This window comes from Cetorhinus maximus, chromosome 1, assembly GCF_964194155.1.
Source record: "Cetorhinus maximus chromosome 1, sCetMax3.hap1.1, whole genome shotgun sequence".
NCBI lineage: Eukaryota > Metazoa > Chordata > Chondrichthyes > Lamniformes > Cetorhinidae > Cetorhinus > Cetorhinus maximus.
This window is the reverse complement of record NC_135879.1, coordinates 144839456-144859757: the sequence shown is the minus strand read 5'-3', so window position 1 is coordinate 144859757 and position 20302 is coordinate 144839456. Positions and strand designations below refer to the sequence as shown.

The 20302-nt window shown below is 43.6% G+C and overlaps 1 protein-coding gene across 1 annotated transcript in view; it reads right to left on the bottom strand.

Moving 5' to 3' along the window:
- The window catches only part of LOC144684317 (mast/stem cell growth factor receptor kita-like), an 86718-nt gene that overhangs the window by 31829 nt on the left and 34587 nt on the right, over window positions 1-20302 (bottom strand). The window contains exons 3-4 of the mRNA XM_078547951.1: window positions 17927-18166; window positions 10342-10632 (exon numbers count right to left, since the gene is read on the bottom strand). Coding sequence (XP_078404077.1) covers window positions 10342-10632; window positions 17927-18166 — 531 coding nt within the window. The remainder of the gene's footprint in view (window positions 1-10341; window positions 10633-17926; window positions 18167-20302) is intronic.

Sequence of the window (20302 nt, the reverse complement as noted above, 5' to 3'; positions counted from 1 at the left end):
TTTCATTATCCAACTACGTCTAGGCAGACCCCTCTTTCTGCTGCCCACCACTTTGCCCTCTAGAAGAGATCTCTGTAACTTTTCAGCTCAGATCAAATGGCCAAAATACTGACATTTTCTTCTCTGGATGTCACTTTTTAGAGTTCTTTTTGTTCATGGAATTTCAAGCACCTCTTTATTGATCTTATGCTCTGTATATGGAATTTTTAGCATATGTCTTAACATCCACATTTCAAAACCTTCTATTTTCTTCCACAGATCTTTATTGTCTAGGTTCTGAGGTATACAGGAAAGTGGATAGAATCTAGCATATTTTCCTTGCTACAAGCTTGTGTTTTCTTGTTAGTAACACATCCTTTATCTTCACAAAATTACTTCTGGCCATCTCTACCCTACTCTTGGCACTGCGTGGCATAACTATCTCATATGCTATTTCTCTGCAACGTTGCTTCCACTAATAACATCCCAGGCAACCCTTTGCTAAGAATACAGTTTTACACAATGTCCACCATGGTTTAATTTGTACAGAGAATAACAATGAGGAGCCATGCAATGGAATAGGTAACCAACAGGTGGGATGGTCTTAAAATGCAAGAGCAACAGAGTTGTGAATTACAACCAGAAGCCTGCATGGGATGTAGATCAGATCCTATGACCTTTTTCATGCCAGCTCCATTAACAACACATTCCATTAGGGTAAAACAGGCATTTAATAAATGGCCCATGGACAAACTGCAGCCCTTGCAAGCGTTTGTTCCAGACTCCAGATGGAATCTAATTTGATCCTGTGTTTTCTGTTCTGCTGTAGAAGTCAGTGAACAACCCATTTTCTCCATGCCTTCAGTTGCATAAGTTCAAGTCTAAATCAGCTTCTCATCAACAAAAGACATCAACAGAAGTAGAGAGCAAGCAATAATTCGACACTGGGCTAACCATTGTTCTATATGGCATATAACTTGTAACAGAAATTGCTGGTGGAACATGGGGTGGGGGGAGAAAGTACAGCATTTTGGGGCATCATGAGGTCAAGAAAGGAGGTACATAAATGAAATTTTGTTCTTTCTTTCCACCCACACTCTGTGCGGGACTCCTTCACACAAGGCACACACACACATAGGGTACTCACACATTAGGGACACATTCTCTGTACCAAAGTACCCCCCTCCCTCCTGCCCTGACACACACACACATATGCACACAAATGCACGGTGCACACACGCACACATACACACGCAGGGTACCCATACACAGGGCATCCAGTCTCTGCAAAGTGCACACAAACTCTAACTCCCTAACCACATGCCAGCACAGGGCACCAACACCACCCACGCTGTACTTGCCAAGCACACACACACAGGGTACCAACACTGAACCCTGGGCATACATAATCTGTCCAGGGTGCTAACACTTTGCATACACAAGCTCACATTTTGATATTTTAGTAATGTGCACGTTTCTATAAAATTCTTTGTCTAGCATTTTCACATGCTTCAATCAATGCTGCACATAGATCTAATGCGCTCATCACCCTGATCGCTCAATGCACAGTGTGAATTTGAGTATTGCAGATCCTAAAGACCAGAAAAGTCATTGGTTTAATTCTTGGTCAATGCTCGCTTAGGTGATTTAAGCTGGGACTGGAGGAGAGTGATGGGCTTCTATTCCCTGGATATTTGGAAGGGTTACAGGATGCAGTTGACTACAGTGCACCTCACTCTATCTCAAAGCTGCCCTGGTCCGCAGATTCATTTCACCCTTCATCTCATCCAAAATTTTATAAAAATTTATTTTCTACCTTTCAGGTGGGAAGGATTGCAAACTTCAACAACTCATGGGCACTAACACACCTCCGAATATTTCTTCCCTCTAACACCATCCCTTCTTCCAATATCATCCCCTGACATCTAGTCACAATACCTACCAATTTTACACTCTAATTATCTGTCCTTAGCAAAGACCTCAGTTTCACCCCCTTACACCTCCACCTTAATGAATTTCATGTTCGACACAGCACTGAACTCTTCTTCAATCACCTTCACCTTTGCAGTCACTTCTTTTGAAGTGTAAAGGGCTAATGTTAGAACAGACTACATCATCAATGATGTAAGATCACATGACAACAAAGCATGCTGAACGACAGCTCTATGTGAAACCTCGTGCTAAGCCTGTCCCCTTACTTGAGGAAGGATGTAGTTGCGCTGGGGGCGGTTCAGAGGAGGTTCACTAGGTTGATTCCAGAGATGCGGAGCTTGTCTTATGAGGAGAGATTGAGCAGTTTAGGCCTATGCTCACTAGAGTTTAGAAGGATGAGAGGAGATCTAATTGAGGTATATAAGATGCTAAAGGGGATAGACAAAGTAGATGTGGAGCGGATGCTTCCCTTTCTGGGGCATTCTAGAATGAGAGGCCATAGTTTTAGGATAAGGGGTGGTAGATTTAAATCAGAGATACAGAGGAATTACTTTTTTCAAAGGATCGGAAATCTGTGGAATTCACTACCTCAGAGTGCAGTGGATGCCAGGACGCTGAATAAATTTAAGGAGGAGATAGACAGATTTTTTATTAGTAATGGGTTGAAAGGTTATGGGGAGAGGGCGGAAAATTGGAGTTGAGGCCAAAATGAGATCAGCCGTGATCGTAATGAATGGCGGGGCAGGCTCGAAGGGCTGAATTGCATGCTCCTGCTCCTAGTTCTTATGTTCATATATATATAGTTAGAAGAATGTTTCATAAAAGGTAAAATTTACCAACAGCCTTGCCTCTAGCAGTCTCTATCGATCCTGACCAAGGACAACCTAAGCTAAGACCCACAATGGTGATAACAGGTGGTGACAGTGGAAAATACAATGGAAAAAGCACCAAGTAAAGAGTCCAGTGACTGAACAAGCAGCAAGAAAAATGACTGAGGAAAAGGACAGTGTGGGAAAAATGCCAACAGAACTTGAAGAAAGGATAGAATGAAGAAAAACATGGAGAAAACCGTATCCTTACCAGAGTACTTCAAACAGGTGACAGGCCCAGTTCAAGCCAAGAAGTGGCAGAACTGGCATCATAGGTTTAGCAGGTACAGAGCCACTTCGGGATTAGCAGAGAAGCCTAGCAAGGAACAGGTCAGTACCCTTCTCTATGCCATAGACAATAGTGCAAACATAATTGTCAAACAGGGAATAAATGAAGCAACGGTGACATACAAAGATGTTATAAAAGTTTTTAATACACATTGCAGCCTTAGAAGGAACACAATCATAGAAAGGGCAAAGTTCAATAGACATCCGAAAAGACCGGGAGAGAGCATAGATTCCTTCATTGATGATTTATATCGACAAGCTGAGAATTGCAAATTTTTGAAACCCTGAAAGGCAAATTAATTCAGGATCGCATTGTTGTAGGGGTCTTAGAGGAGACTTCATCAGATCTTCAACAGTTGAGGGATGGTTTAATGCTACCAAAGGCTGTACAGTTAACAAGGCAGGCAGAAGTGAGAAAGCAAAAGCATGTATTCATTGGAAGTGGTAAAGAGATTTCATGGAAAAAAAATGACTGACACAGTGAAGTTTGTAGCACACAGAAGTAGCAGGGCACCCACTCAAAAACAGGGAAAGAACGAAGAGGGATGCAGTAGCCGCCATTAATCAGTATTCCCGGTGTTGGCGTGAATAGGCTGCATCGGCATGAAGAGTGACTCACCAAAAATGTGGTGTGCCATTCCTGTAAGAGGAAAGGCCATTTTGAATCTGTATGTTGCAGCAAAAAGATCCCAACTCAGAAATTTAAGGAGAAACCAATTAAAACATGTAGCATTCAAGGAATTGAAGGTGCAAAAGACAATAAAGTACTATTCTTGGGAGAAATTACAGGATCTAATGGGAACTATTGGAGCACAGACATTATGGTCAACAGACATAAAACAAATTTCAAATTAGACACTGGAGCAGTGGTTTCTGTTCTTTTAGACACAGAACAGTGGCTAAAACAAGGCTTCCTCCAACCATCGACCATATGACTCCACAGTCCAGAAGGCATTTGACTGAAGTTCAAGGGATAGTTAACTGCTACACTTCAGTACAAATCACCAAACCTTTGTATATGATCTCAAACCGTGTTCACTGTTAAGCCAAAAAGCTTGCACAGATCTACAACTCATCTATAAAGTAGACGAATTGGGAAACCAAGACAAATCAAAATAATTCAGGCCAGAATTTCTAATTTTGTTCAGAGGTCTTGGGAATCTGAAAACAACTGATCACATCACATTGAGACCAGATGCCAAACCAGTGTGCTTGTTCACCCCAAGGAAAGTTCCACACCCAGTTTTTCAGTAATGAAGCAAGAAATTGAGTTAATTCTGCACCAGAGGGTAATCTCACCTGTAACAGAATCTACAAGTTGGTATTCAGGTATGGTTCCAGTACTGAAACCAAACAGCTCACTGCAAATCTGTGCTGATTTCACAGTTAGACAAAGCTGTGGAAACAGAGGTCCACCCAATCATACCTGTGGATGAGAGTCTGGCAAAGCTAGCAAACTGCACTTTTCGCCAAACTAGATGCAAACAGTGGCTTTTGGAAACTAGCTTTAGATGAGGAATCCAAACGTTCATCACACCGCCTGGGAGATATTGTTTCAATCAACTATCCTTTGGTATTACATTAGCACCAGAGATTTTTGAAAGGATGATGACGAGCACTCTAGAAGGATTAGAAGGAGTCATCTGCCACATGGATGGCATCCTGATCCACAGGTCCATTACATCAGACAATGATGACAGAGTGAGAGCAGTGTTGAAAGAAGCAGGGCTAATTCTTAATAATAAATATGAGTTCTCGCAATAAACCAACTTTCTGGGGCGCATCGTTCACACATCAGGCATCAGGGCTAATCTTCAAAAATAAAAGGCAATCAAAGGTTTTCCACAACCTCGCAACATTACGGAGTTTCAACACTTCAAGGGAATGGTCAATCAAGTAGGAAAGTTCCTACCTAAACTGGCATATGTAAATGAACTACTGCAACAACTGCCTAGTCAAGACCAAGCAGGGCAATGGGAAGAAACTCAACAAATTTCATTTGAAAGGATGAAAGAGCTGCTCATTTCACCAGGCACTATGATCCAGAACTGCCTAAAATTGTTGCCTCAGATGCATCTATCAAATGGACTGGCAGCAGCACTCTTTCAAATTCAGAGAGATGGTAAATGCAGACCAGTGTACGACACATCTCGATTACTGACTGAAATGGAATATAGATATGGTGTGATTGAAAACTAAGCATTAAGAGATACATGGGCTTGTTAGAAGTTTGCTGATCACATCTTAGGCCTAAAGATTAGCATTGAGTCAGACGACAAACTGTTGGTTACATTATTAAATGCTAAAGACTTAGCAAAGATGTCACCAAAAGTCCAGAGGTTTCATTTGAGATTGATGAGATTCAATGCTACAACCGAAGATGTCTGAGGAAAACAACAAACTACAGCAGATGCATTGTCACATATTCCTGTTGAAAAACCTGAATAAGGGGACATAGATTTGTCGAAGGTGTCGAGTCCGATACTTCATTGACCACAACTTTCTACCAGCAACACAGAGGTTGAATTAAATTCGAAAGGCACAAAAAGATGAAGATTGTGCTAAAATTTGGGAATACTGCATCAAAGGATGGCCAGAATACGTTCCAGATAATCTTATCCTGAATCAATATTTCAAGCAACAAAGAAATCTCAATGTCATGGATGACTCGCTGATTTATGATGAGAGATTGGTCATACTTAGATTCTTCAGATGTGAGATCCTTCAGAGAATATACCAGGGACACCAGGGCATTACAAAGTGTCGTGCTAGCGCGTGAAATTCTGATTGGTGGCCAGGAATCTCAAAATCATCAGAGGAAATTATTTCAAATTGCATCGCCTGTACAATCCATCGCCAGGAGTAAAGAGAACCACTGACGGTACCCTCATTTCCGTCCAGGCTGTGGGAATGACTTGGAATGGATCTATTCGAGTTCAAAGGGTAGATATTCCTCATAGTTGTTGACTATTACACCAGAATAGTTTGGCTCCACCTGAACTTCTAATGGGAAGATGACTTCGGACCCAACTTCCTGTTCTTCCATACATGCTTTTGCCATGCCTCAAAGCAGCAGGTATAGAGAGAGTAAGGGAAAAGGAGGATGAGTATCCTGCAAATCAGACCAGAAACTGTAATCAACTTCCTAGAGTACATCACTTATCAGAAGTCCAGCTAAGGGAAAAAGTATAGATTCATGACCAGATTTGCAAAGGCCAGGTTTTGAATAAAACACTACATCCACGATCTTATCTTGTAGAGACTGAAAATGGAATAGTGAGAAGAAACAGAAGTGCCTTCATATATAAAAGAAGACTGCCTGAATAGAGAACCGGTATCTCTGGTAATTCATATACTACCCCATCCTCTGAGAGAGCCAAGAACAAGGTCGAGGAGATTGGTGAAACCACTACAATGGTTATCTCTGTGAACCAGGGATGAAAGCAGAGACTGCGGGGGGGGGGTAAATGTAGGATAAGGTAAATAACATATTTAATAGGGTCCGAAAGCTGGGGGAGAAGTGGTATAAAGGGTTAATGTAAAATATGTAACTAGAACAACCTACATCATTGGTGATGTAAGATCACAAATCAACAGGGCATGCTGAGAGATAGTTCTACACGAAGCCTCGTGTTAAGCCTTATCCTGTATACAGTTAGAATGTTTAATAAGAGGTAAAGTTTACCAACAGCTTTGCCTCCAGCAGCCTCGATTGATCCTGACCAAGGACAGCCCAAGCTAAGACCCACAACGACGATATGAGATCTTTGGCCAGGAGTCTTCCCCCTAATTCCCACCTCAGCTGAATCTTTAACCTTTAACTCCAGTATTCTCCCTCTACAAGGACAACCCTCCCACCACTCCCCCTCCCTGCAACACCCCCCCACCAGCAACCCTCCTCCCCCTTCCCCAAGCCCCACCTGGCCTCTTACCCATTCTAGATCTTTTCATTTAAAACTGTGGGAGTGACATCAGCTGTCTCAATTTCTCTGCTTCTATCACTCACTCTAACCTGTCTCCTTCTGAACTTGCTGCATTCCTTTCTCTCAGGTCCAACACTAACATCATCAGACCTGTTGACAAGGGTGGTTTTGTTGCTGTCAGGCAAACCAATTGCTACTTGCAGAAGCCAAATGTCAACTGCCAAATTTCTGCCTACCTCCCCTGGAACATGACATCACCACGGAACATTAAACCATCATCTCGTCATCTCCTCTGGAGATGTTCTCTCCATGACCTTCCACCGCATAGCCCCCCCAATCCCAAATAGCCCTCTTTGACTTTAGTCCCAAGATCCACAAACTGGATTGCCCTGATAGACCCATCATCTCCTATAAAAATACTATTTATTTATGCCCTTGACCCATCTCTTCTCACTTACATCTGTGACTCTTCTGATGTCCTGCATCACCTTAATAGTTTCTAATTTCCTGTCCTAAGCATCTCCTTTTCAACAGAAATGTCCAATCTCTCTACATCTTCATCTCCCACCAAGACCAAGAGAGCTTTCTGCTACTTCTTTGACTAGGGGCCTAACTTGTCCCCACTCACCACCTCTGCCTGGTTCAACATGTCCTCAAATTGAACAACTTCGTTAACTCCACTCACTTCCTCCAAATAAAAAGTGTTTCTATGCCTGCCCATATGGGCTGTGCCTGTCTTTTTGTGTACTATGTGGAACATTCCTTGTTCCAGTTCTACTCAGGTCCCCCCCCACTCAACTCTTTTCCCCAGTACGTTGATGACTGTATCGGTGCCATTTCCTGTTTGTGCTCTGAACTGGAAATTTTCATCAAATTGTTTCCAATTTCCACCCTTCTCTCATCTTCATATGATGGACCTCCAACTCTTCCCTTCCTCAATTTCTCTATCTCGGTTTCTGGGGATAGGCTAACAACGAATATTCACTATAAGCCCATGGATTCCCACAGCTATCTCGACTATACTTCCTCACACCCTACTTCTTGTAAGGACTCCATTCCGTTGTCCCAGTTTCTCCATCAACATCACATCTATTCTGATGAAACCATCTTCTATACCAGCACTTCTGATCTGTCTTCCTTTTCCTCATCCAGTGATTTTCTCCCAACCCCACTGCCACCATGATGGATAGGGCCCTCGGTCATCCCTATTCTACTTCACATACTTCACTCTCACCCCTTTCCCTTCCACCCAGAACCATGATAGGGTGCCTCTTGTCCTCACCTTCCATCCCATCACCATCTGTATTCAACGAATCCTTCTCTGTGATCTCTGCCATCTCCAGTGCGATACCACCACCAAACTCATCCCCTCACTTCCCTCCTCTTTCAGAATTCTGAAGCATTGTTGCCTCCACAACGTCCACTCCTCAATCACACCCCCAAAACCCCTCCCCTTCCCACTGCATCTTTCTATGAAGCACAGGAAATGCAAGACCTGCCCTTTTACTTCCTCTCTCCTCACCGTCCAAGCCCTCAATCACTCCTTCAAGGTGAAACAGCAATTTAGGTGTACTTTTTTCAATTTAGTTTACGGTGTTCGCTGCTCACAGTGCAGTCTGCTCTACATTGCCAAAACTAAACATAGATTGTGTGACAACTTTGTGGATCACCTCTATTCAGTCCGCAAATATGACCCTGACATCCAATCGCCTCATTTTAATTCTCCACCTTAATCTCACGCTGACCTGTCTGGCCTCCAGTTGAGGCCAAATTAGCGTTTTATAAATGCTAATCATAGCTTCCCTTACTTGTGTAATCTATGCCTCTAGTTATAAAGCCAGGATCCCATATGCCTTCAAACCCACTTTCTCAACCTGCCCTGCCACCTTCAATGATTTATGTTCCTTCTAGAATTGCACGTTTTAGGTCATATTGCCTCTCCTCGTTCTTCCTACCAAAATGTATCAGTTCACATTTTTCTGCATTAAGTTTCATTTGCCACTTGCCCGCCCATTCCACCAGCCTATGTCCTCTGAAATTATCATTATCCTCCTTAAAATCCACTATACTTCCAAGTTTATGTCATCTACAAATTTTGTCCAGATCATTTGCATATATCAAGAGAAGCAGTGGTTCTAGTACCAACCCCTGGGGAATACCACTGAATACTTTTCTCCAGTCTTAAGGAAAATATTTCATGTCATTCATGGCAGCCACTGTCCCTTTTATTCCATGAGCTTCACCTTTGTTGACAAGCCTATTATGTGAGACTTTATCAAACGCCTTTTGGGAGTCAGTGTACACAACATCAACCGCATTACCCTCATTAACCCTCTCCATTATCACATCATGAAACTCAATTAATTTGGTTAAACACATTTACTTTTAACAAATCCATACTTGATTTTCTTAATTAATCCATACTTGCCCAAATGATTGTTAACTTTGTTTCTTAAATCTTTCCCACCATTGAGGTTAAACTGACTGATCTGCAGTTGCTGGATTTATCCTTACACCTTTTCTTTTGAACAAAGGTGCAACATTTGGAATTGTCCAGTCCTTTGCCATCACCACCGATCTACCCCCACCCCGTATCTAAAGAAGATTGAAGATTATGGCCAGTGCTTCCACAGTTTCCACCCTTACTCTCATCAGCATTCTCAGATGCATCCCATCTGGTCCTGCTGGCTTATCAACTTTAAGTGCAGTCTCCTTTCAATTCCCTCCTCTTTAACAATTTTTAGCTGCTTCCTCTTTCATTATGACTTTGGCAGCATCTTCTTCATTGGTAAAGACAGATGCAAAGGACTTATATCTAGTTCCTCAGTCGTGCCCTTTGCCTCCAGGCTTAAATCACATTTTTGGTCTCTATTGGCCCCACTCTTCCTTATGCTACCTTTTTACTGTTCATATGTCTACGGATGACTTTTGTTTTCCTTTTTATGCTAGCAGCCAGTCTCTTCTCATACTCTCTCTTTGTCTCTCTTATTTTCTTTTTCACTTTCCTTCTGAACTCTCCATATTCAACCTGGTTCCCACTTGTATTGTCAACGTGACGTCTTTCATACGCACCTTTTTTATGCTTCATCGTACTCTCTATCTTTCTAATCATCCAGGGAGCGCTACTTCCCCCCTCGTGGGAATGTACCTGGACCATAACTGAGCCATCTCCTCTTTAAAGGCAACACATTGTTCCTATACCATTTTATCTGCCAGACTTTGATTCCAATTTACCTGAGACAAATACATTCTCAGCCCATTGAAATTGGCCTTTCTTCAATTAAAAATTTTATCCTAGATTGTTTCTTGTTGCATTAATGCTATTTGCATGAGTCTAAAGTCTTAATTACCTGGTATTATCTGCAGTTTAAATCTTACTGATTTTTTCACTATTCCATTTCGTACAGCAGTGCACACATAATACCCTTCAAAATGTCTCTTCAGATTAGTGATGCTTATGCCAGTGTAGATGTCAGCAGTATAGGAGAGGTCTTTGGGCATAGATGTTCCTTTATCTTTCTCCAGTCTGAGGTTTTCAATCCTAGGGGTTGTAACTCGGCAAGGAATGACAGCTTCAGCCCCTTCTGTTCCACTAATGAACATCTGTCGCAGTGATGGAGTCACAAACAAATTCTTCGAGTCTTAAAAAAAACATAGAAAATGTTAAATTTGAAATAGAAAATGGTTTCAAAATGCTCAGGTATGTAAAGCGGCAAAGCATAAGCACTCAGGTTTCATGTCTTTCACAATGTTATCATTAAACTGTAGCTGTCAAAGTAAACATTATTCATCAGCAATATATGAAATGCTATCAGTGTTCCGAGTTACGGAACTATTTTATGAATAGGTAAATTGAAAAGAAATTAAATGGTTCAGAAAGATATATTAATCACAGAGTTTTAGTTGCCAGCAGTTTTAGCTTTATATGCCATCTCCCTAAGTCTGCCCTATTGTATCTCAGGATGATCTGATGCAGTCCTGTCTGCTATACATGCCGCTCAACACAAGTGGCAAATCAGCCACAGGCATGTGGAGAATTTTAGTACATAGTGATTTGTCAATTCTTTTCCCTCCCCAAGTTTCCTAATAAGTAAATTCTGATAAAGTTGAGACAGTTTACTTTTGAAAAATCTGTTTTTTTAAATAAACTGGCACACACTATCAGAAAAAGAACACTTCAGTTCACAGATTGTCATCACCCTTTAGACAAATGGATTATTCGTGAAGAGGAATTATGCTGCATTTTACAGCCACAAAATACCGAGTTGCGTTAAAGTTGCAGCAATGGATATGAGTATGAGTGTTACTCTCTGGCTGTTATTTGTTGCTCTTCCCTAATTGAGAAAGGAAGGATCAACCATGTTGCTGTTAAACAGGAATCACATATTGGTCAGCCGGCAATTGTTTAACAGAATATAGTTCAGTTGTCAGGTTTCTAGTAACTTGGAAACTGAAAAGCTATTTGTTCAATGAAACAAGAAAAACAGTAATAGGTCTATTGAAACAAGCGATTGAAAGGAATAGGGTGCTTTAAGGAGTAGAGGGAGAGGTTAAAGAAGGTTGATCATGAGCCAAAGGCTTATTAAATATCCGAACACCCTGTTTGGAAGTGGCAGTTGACAGACTGTGAGCAAGGCAAGACTCATGAGCGCAGAAGATAATACATAGTGATTTGTCAATGCTTTTCCCTCCCCAAGTTTCCTAATAAGTAAATTCTGATAAAGTTGAGACAGTTTACTTTTCAAAAATCTGTTTTTTTTAAATAAACTGGCACACACTATCAGAAAAAGAACACTTCAGTTCACAGATTGTCATCACCCTTTAGAAAAATGGATTATTTGTGAAGAGGAATTATGCTATCGAGCGTGTCTCAATTTACTCTCTGTTTGTTGTCTCTTTCCTCCATATCAGTTCTCTTTATGTATCTCGCTTTTCTTTTCCTCTGTCCATTTTCGTTCTTTGTTTCTTTGCCTCTGTATTAAATTCAACCCAGATGGTTGGTGGCAGGATTGGGGCAGCATTCTTCCCTCTGCTTTTGAAAGAACGAAACAAGGAAATGCTATTGGGGTTGGGCTATCCCATCTGAAGCAGTAGCGAAAGGCAGAGGCCCTACTACTTGACAAAAATCAATGCACTTTCAGGTGGTTTATGCATAAAATCTTTCTTTTATAGGAAAACAAAAATGCTTTAAGCCATAAGATGAAGGAAAAAATTTTTACTCAAAGGGTTGTGAACCATTGGAATTCTCTAACCCAGTGGATTGCACATGTTTAGTCATTAATTCAAGACCAAGATGGGCAAATTTTTATTCACTGAGGGGCATGAGAAAGTGGAGTTGAGGTATAAAATCAGCCATGATTTTATTAAATGTGCAGCAAGCTCAAGGGGCTGTATGGCCTACTCTGCTTCTATTTCTTATGCCTTTATGATTTAAATTCAAGCCTTTCTGCCAATGAAAGATTTCTCCAACCAGTGAACTTTATTCTCACATGCTGTTGGCAGCAATGTAGGTTTTCTTCATCAGTATAAAAATCAGGCAGGAACAGAACATTTATGTTATTGATGCAGCAGGTTTTGTCTGTAATGTCAATGAGGGATATGTTCAGGGTGCATAGAAGGTCAACCTCATAGTTTGCAAAAGAAGATGACCAGCTCCAAAAAAAAACTGACACTATCTCCACAACTCAAATAACAATCAGTGACTTAAAAACAGCCCTGAATATGGGTCATTAATTAGAGTCATTATTTTAAGGTGACTGAATACATTAAATTATGATTTATTACATTTGATTCCATGATTTATAGGAGAGTTGGGATCATTTCTCACAATTCAGATACTTTTTCTGCAATACATGGAACTTAAAAGCATTGTCTATGGCATTAAATGAGATGGTCATGCAGCGAGTGCAAAGGGACATGTGTCTTTTATCGCTTAAGTTGCCCAATATCCCATTGCTTTTATTGTTGCCAACGACAAAAATGTAAAATATGCATTTTTTCTTGTGCTGAATCGAGAAATTTATGAATAGGGGCATTTTATTACCTGAATAATTCTTGGTTATTGCCCAGAAAATGTGATTTTCTAATACATTTTGTGCTTTTCCGAATGTAATGTGATTCCTAGAATTACAAAGAAACTTGACATTTGGTGCAACTGGTCTATGCTGGTGTTTATACTTCACAGGAGCCTCTTTCCACTCTAATTACCTTTTTCCACCCGGTCCACCCGTGTCCTTCTATTCCCTTCTCCACCATATATGTGGTCAAAATCATGAACGGTTTAGTTAGAGCAAATAATGAGAAACTGTTTCCTATAGCTGAAGGGTTGATAACCACTGGGCACATATCTAAGTTGATTGGCAACCAATGGTTAGGATTTCAAATGCACTGCCTGATAGAGTGGTGGACACAAATTCAACAACAGCCTTCATAAGAAAATTGGATAAATACTTGAAGAAAAGACTGCAGGGATATAGGGAAGGAGCAGAGAGTGGGACTAACTGGATCACTCTTCAGAACAGCTAGAACAGAGTCAATGGGCCAAATAGCCTCCTTCTGTGATATACAATTCTATGGTTTGATATGTGCATCAAGCCTCCCCTGATATGCATCAATGCTATCTGCTCCTTGAAAGTTCCTCATTGTCACCATTCTCCATATAAAATAATTCTTCTGAAATGTTACATTTGATTTGCTAGTGGATTTCTTATCTTAATTGCCTCTTGTTCTGGTCTTACCACAAGTGGCAACAGTTTCTCATGTCTGCCTTATCAAACCCCTTTATAATTTTGGCAATCCTTAACAGATCTTCTCTCCGTTCCAGAGAAAAGAATTTCAACCTATTCAATCTTTCCTGACATACGTATCCTCTCAATTCTGGTAACATCCTTGTAAATCTTCTCTGCTTCAATAATGTCCTTTCTGTAATGTGAGGACCAGAACTAGAGACAGTACCCTGAGTGTATTCAAAACAATATTAATTTAACATTACCTCCTTACATTTGTATTCTATTCCTCTAGAAAAGAGCACTTGTACTTTGCTTGTATTCTTTACGGCTTTATCAATTTGTACTGATAGTTTTGCTGAATTATGTATCTATTTGCAGATCTTTTTGCTCCTCAACTATTTAGTTTCTTATGTTCAATGACCTTCACATTCCTCCTACCTCACAATCTGCCACATTGAATCATATTTGCCATTTATCCAATTCTGCAAGTCTTTTATGCAATTTGCTTCAGTCCTCCACATTATTAGCTATATTACCCAATCTGGTACTATCTGAAAATTTTACACCATACCTCCAATGTCTTAGCCCAAATCACTTATGTATAGTGTAAACCAAATGTGATTTACACTGCTAGAGCTATATTGTAAAAACTTAAAGCTAAATATTTGTTTTATTTGATTCCTAATTCAATTATCATCAGAATCACCATCAGAAGATAACAGAGTGTGAGCATAACTCTCCAGGCCTACATGTGTGCTCGTACCTTAGTTGAATGGGATACTTGTGGAAGAAGGGAGTAGTGGAGGTGCCTGGCTCAGTAAAGGGAGGAGTACCTCCCTCAGGATGAAGGGGCGGCAGGGCCTGCCGTGTACACAGCTGGTGATCCACAACGTGTCATCGCTCATAGGCGCCTCGCTAGGCCCAGGGTCTATAGACAGCGCTTGTCATTCCTGCAGATGACCGAGAACCAGTGTCGCTGAAGACTGCGCGTGTCCAGGGAACTGGTCGGTCATATGTGCCACCTGCTGCAGGATTTGGCGCCATGGGGACATGGAGGGCATCCACTGCCAGTGGTCGTGACAGTGACTGCAGCACTCAATTTTTACACTGGTAGATCCTTCCAGGACTCCACAGGTAACCTGTGCGGGATCCCGCAAGCCTCCATGCACAAGTGTATCCAGGATGTCCGTGATGGATGCCATCTTTGCGAAGGCTAAGAACTTTGTGCATTTCGCCTGGGATCAGGAAAGCCAGGAAGCAAGAGCACTGGGATTTGTGCAGATCCCAAGTTTTCCACAGGTGCAGGGTGCCATCGACTGCACTCACATGGCGCTTTGATCTCCGTGGCAACAAGTAGTCAACTACGTCATCCACAAAGGCTTCCACTCACTGGATGTTCAGCTGGTGTGCAACCACCACAAACACATCCACAAGTCTGTGCACAATTCTCAGGGAGTGTGCAGAGAGGCTGCAGGGATGGCTCTCCGAGGACAAGGGCTACCCACAGAGGGCGCGGTTGATGACGCCTGTGCAGTGGACTCAGACTGTAGCAGAGCGATGGTATAATGAGGCTCATGCAGCAACCCAGACTTTGGTGGAGCAAACAATAGACATTTCGAAAATGTGGTTCCGGTGCCTAGACAGGTCTGGTGGAGCACTGCAATACAGTCCCCAGAGAGTGTCACAGATCACTGTTGCTTGCTGCGCTCTCCACAACCTGATGCTGCAGTGGGGGGGAGGACATGGCTGTGGAGGAGATGGAGGGGCTGCATGTATCCTCTGATGAGGAGCACGTCGAAGGGGATGACGGTGATGAGATCCTCGAAGGCAAGCATGCTGCAATGAGGCCATTGCACTGGCCAGACGAGGCAGGTGTGCTCGAGAGGCTCTCATTGCCGCAGGATTTGTGTAGGGGGATGACGAGATGCAGTGAGGACAGTCCTGACATCCTCATTTTGCAGCTGTGAATGTTTCACAGCGCACATACCCTCAACTCAGTGATCAGGCTCATGACATGGAGATGCAGCGGAGGCCCTGATAGTTGCTAGATTCCAGGAGGATGATAATGATGTGCAGTAAGGACACTCCATAGGTCTTCGTATTGCCTCTGTGAATGTCAGATTCTTGTCTGGCTGAGGGCAGCTCACTTGCGCTCTGTGATCAAGATCAATGGAGACGCAGGCCTGAAACTTTAAATGCACCTGATCCTTTGTCCACCTTCAGCACCTGACCCTTCAGGAGCACAGTGTCATTGGTCACAGATGCTGAAGACATGGGGGGCCTAACCCTGCCACTACCTCTTGGTGCTCCTCCAACATCCACAGCAGAGGTGGAGGCAGCCTGCTGACTGCTACACCCTGTCTGTGATGACCTTGGCAGGCATCCTCTGGAGGGCCCCGACCTGATTTCGGAGTCCTGTCATGTGGCAGTGGAACCTCCTCGACCTGTAGAGCTGGAGATGTTGGGGTCAGAGGAGGGTTTCGGATGGGCTGGACACTCCCATAGTCATCTGGGTGGATGGTGCTGGGGTGTGCACCTACTGATCCTCCTCTCTATGTGTGCCCGAGGGCCCCAGGCTGACTCCTTGAGGAAAAGGGGAAGCTGGAGTGAGATTGACTGTCCCGCACCCATCTCGTGTTGACACTGTTGGAGGCCAACTGGCATCTGCAATGGGGTTGAGCCCGCGCAGCAGTGCAGGAGCGACATCACTGACCAAGCGATGGGCTCACCGGATTGTGACCCCGGGGCTACTCTAGAACTAAGCCCCACTGTGGTGTTTCTCTCTGTGCTGGTGGAGGGTATGGATGAGCGCTGTGACGGGTCTTCAATTAACGTGTCATCAGATTCTTTTTCTGAGGTGTCTTCGGGGCTTGAGTCAAGGACCTGGCTCTCGGACCCACTCGGTTGCTTTCCAGATGTGCCTGCGAAAACAAGGAGAGATAATTAGTGCATGGCAGGGGACTGCAGAACAGGGGAACTCACTCACAGCATGGTTGTTTGATGGATGTTGCACCTCTGGATGCTCACTTGGTTGAGTACTGCCGACCTCACCTTCAGCACAGGAACATTCCAGACAGTCACCGGCCAGCTAAATGACTATTTTCAAAGTCTGTGAGGACCTTGGTGTCAGGCATTCCTCCACCAGTCTGCGACCTCCCCCTTTTGTTGTGTGCCAGCTTGTCCTGCATGAATACAGATGGAGAGAGTGTAAGCGGGATACCTGCTAGGCCAGATAATAAGGATGCCTGACATTTGTGGGTGCTGAGTGGTGCCATGGACAGGACGAGGAGCTGATCTGCAGGGCAGATCAAGGTGTGTATGAGAGTGTGACTGGTGATGTCCCTTCGCAGTAAGTGAGGTCCCTGTGAATGTGTGAGTTCAGAGTGATGAGAAGAGTCACTTACCCTGGCGGAACAGAGATCATTCATCCTCTTTTGGCACTGGGTGGCTGTCCTCTTTTGCAGGCATTGACGCTGACCACCACTGCCACCACCTTCCATGCTGGATTGGTGATCTTATTTGCTGGTCTTCACCCAGAGCGGGAGCAGGGAACTTCACGGCAGGCGTGCACTGTGTCTAGTTCATGCCTGAGGGAGGTGTTGCTAAATTTGGGGGCAGCATGTTTCCTCCCTTTGACAGCCATTACTTTGCAGCAGCTTTCAATCCCTTATAGAGAGCTAGCTCTGTGCAGGGGTGCCCTTTAAATATGGCGCCCGGATTACTGAAGGCCTGAGGTGACAGCGGTGCGGGCGATTCAGAGGCCACCCGGCCAGTGATCTAGCATGTTTCCAAGGAATCATGATTAATGAGGCGGGACATGCCAGGAATGGGGCGACACGGCACAAAAACCCGCTATTGCAGCCGGCGGGTAAAACGTCCTTTCTCCTGCCCGCTACTGCACTTTGTGTAAATCTGGGACGATTCCGCCCATTGTCACAATTTCCTTGAACGGTCCCCATCTCCTTAATTTCACTTCCCTGCAGTATTCTGCTTTCATCATTGGTATGCTCCCTTTACCTGACCAATTCAGCACCTGGGTTTGTAGATAATTATACCAATGGTCTGCCCATGAAATTTGGGTGCTATTAACACATTACCATTCTGATAAGATTAGCAGGATTTCTTCAACATTTTCAACTAACACTGGCAGACGAAAATCAACTCACTACATCTTGATAAAAGACTGTTATTAATAGGACCTAGTTACCTTCCACAAATATGTAAAGGGAGCTGTTCTCAAAAGAAATGCGATTTTGGCATATGTATCGGCCCGTGTGCTTTGGGTCTGCTGACTTGATATTGACTCTGTTTTGGTCGACGGCTTTTTTTGCACTTGATGGAGTTATCCACCTGACGCCAGGCAGGTCTGTACATCGAAGACTAATGCGATCACCCTTTTTCTTAATCAACGTGCCATTCATTGGTTCAATCAAAGGTACAGATGCACCTGCACAAGAAATACAAGAACGTTGTTACTTCTACCAGCTCCTTAATATTCTACAGATGTTTTATTTCTGATCAGTATTTTTTTATTTCACAGATTATTAGAGAGGTACATGTAGGCAGATATTCTTCCCATAGAAAATTCTCCTTGGCTTTGATTTCATGGGGAGTATTTTCTGACGGACAGCGTACAGGCCTGGGAGCGGCCGTGCAATGAGAGGCCGCCCGCGATCGGGCCCTGACCACAATTTCATGCTGGCCGGCCAATTAACAGCGTGAATCACGCGCTGCAACACTCAGTGGTGCCGGGTTGGGGGAGACCCCTCCTGGCCGGGAGAACGAGCGTGGAAGTCAGCGCATGGGCGCAGGTGCGCTCACAGAAAGCTCCCTGAAGGCACAGAGGTGCCTCAGGGAGCTGAAAATTTTCCACATTAAAAATAAAGTTTTTTTAAAAAAAGGGAAACATGTCCACTCTGTCACAGGGGGAAAAATTTTCCCGCCCGCCCCCCGACACGTAAAATGACGCAGAATGACGTCGGGCGGAACTCCCGTTGTCACCCCGTGTCATTTGCATTTTCAGGTCGGCGGGCGGGTCAGCTGTGCGCCCGCCAACCTGTCAACGGCCTATTGAGGCCATGCAAAAAACAATTAAACCAATTAGTGGACATGCCCGCCCAACCTTAAGGTTGGTGGGCAGGTCGGGAGCGCTGACGGCCACCTGAAAAAGCATGAAACCTCATCCACGGGCAGGATTCACTTTTATGTCCATGTCTCAACTCATGTGACATTGTCACATGAGGAGACATGGATGGTAAATGAAATTTTCGAAAGAATAACTTTTTCACTTTGGGAACCGATCTCCCTAAGGCAGCACCTAGTGCCTTAGCACTGAGCACTTAGCCTCAGGGAAATCGGAGCACTCCTTCGCGCACATGCGTGAAAGAATGCACATCCGCATTTGGCATTCCCACCCCCCCCCAGCCCACACAGGAACCGCACAGCGCTTCCATGCAGACATCACGCTGTGTGGGCCTTAATTGGCCCGCCCATGATAAATGGCGGCGCACCCCCAATCTGGTGCGCAGGTCGGAAGGCCATCCGCTCAAGCCCGCTCCCGCACTTCTCCCCCGACGGGGGGAAAACGTTGCCCATGAGCAGGGACGTGTTAGAAATTAGATTTTAAAATTTCTAATTTATTTTTAATTAACATCGGAAACCTCATCCCGCCTGTGGATGAGGTTTCCTCAAAAATCCAAAGGCTGCTTTGCCTTTTTGCCCGCCCGCCAACCGTAAGGTCGGGTACATGCCCGCACGCCGAGGTGAAAGTTCAGCCCCATGTGCTATTTCCAAACAGTTTCTTAATATACTGAGCAATGTATAGTCATGACTAACATTATGTGATCAGTGCTGATAAATGGTTTTGCTTTCCACATGATATTTAAGCATATACGTCATTAACATTTTGTTATGGCTGTCTTGCCACAATGTTTTTTTTTAAACATTATAATACTCAGTTGAGGATTACAGTTTCCTTTTCTTTTGGTTTATATAAACGTAATGTACAACCCATTACAAATGTCTTATGCACAACAACCCTAACCTAGTTTAGCTCTTTACAGTGGCCCAAATCTTTCTGCTGGCACATTTTGAAACCTGTAATTGGCAACAATAGTACTTACAGCTCAAGGCTAGCGAACATTTGAGTCTGATTGCTGTGAAAAGATAGGGTTGCTTTTAAATCAGGACCGAATCAGGGTTGTGGGGGCTGAAGTTGGTGGAGAACTGTCCAGCCAGATGTTAAATCCTAGGTCTCATGCCCTCACACTTGACTCCTGCCCACAGCTGGAGGAAATGATGTTACTCTAAGCGGACACAAGTCAAAATGAGTGAAGGGTCAGGCTGCCACCAGGGTGGACAAGGTCCCCAGCAAGGTAAGTAGCATTTGGAAGCAGGGGAGCAGTTTGGTAATTGCACAAGTGAGGGAGGTGGAGTGTGGAATGAGGATGGCTGGAGCTGGGTTTGGGGGGTGGGGGGAAGGTATCCTGCTACTCCTGGACTACTTTAAAAATTAAACTTTAAAAATTATGATCGAAGTACTTACCTGGGCCTGAGAGGTTTTTGTCGCAGGCATTTGTCAAAT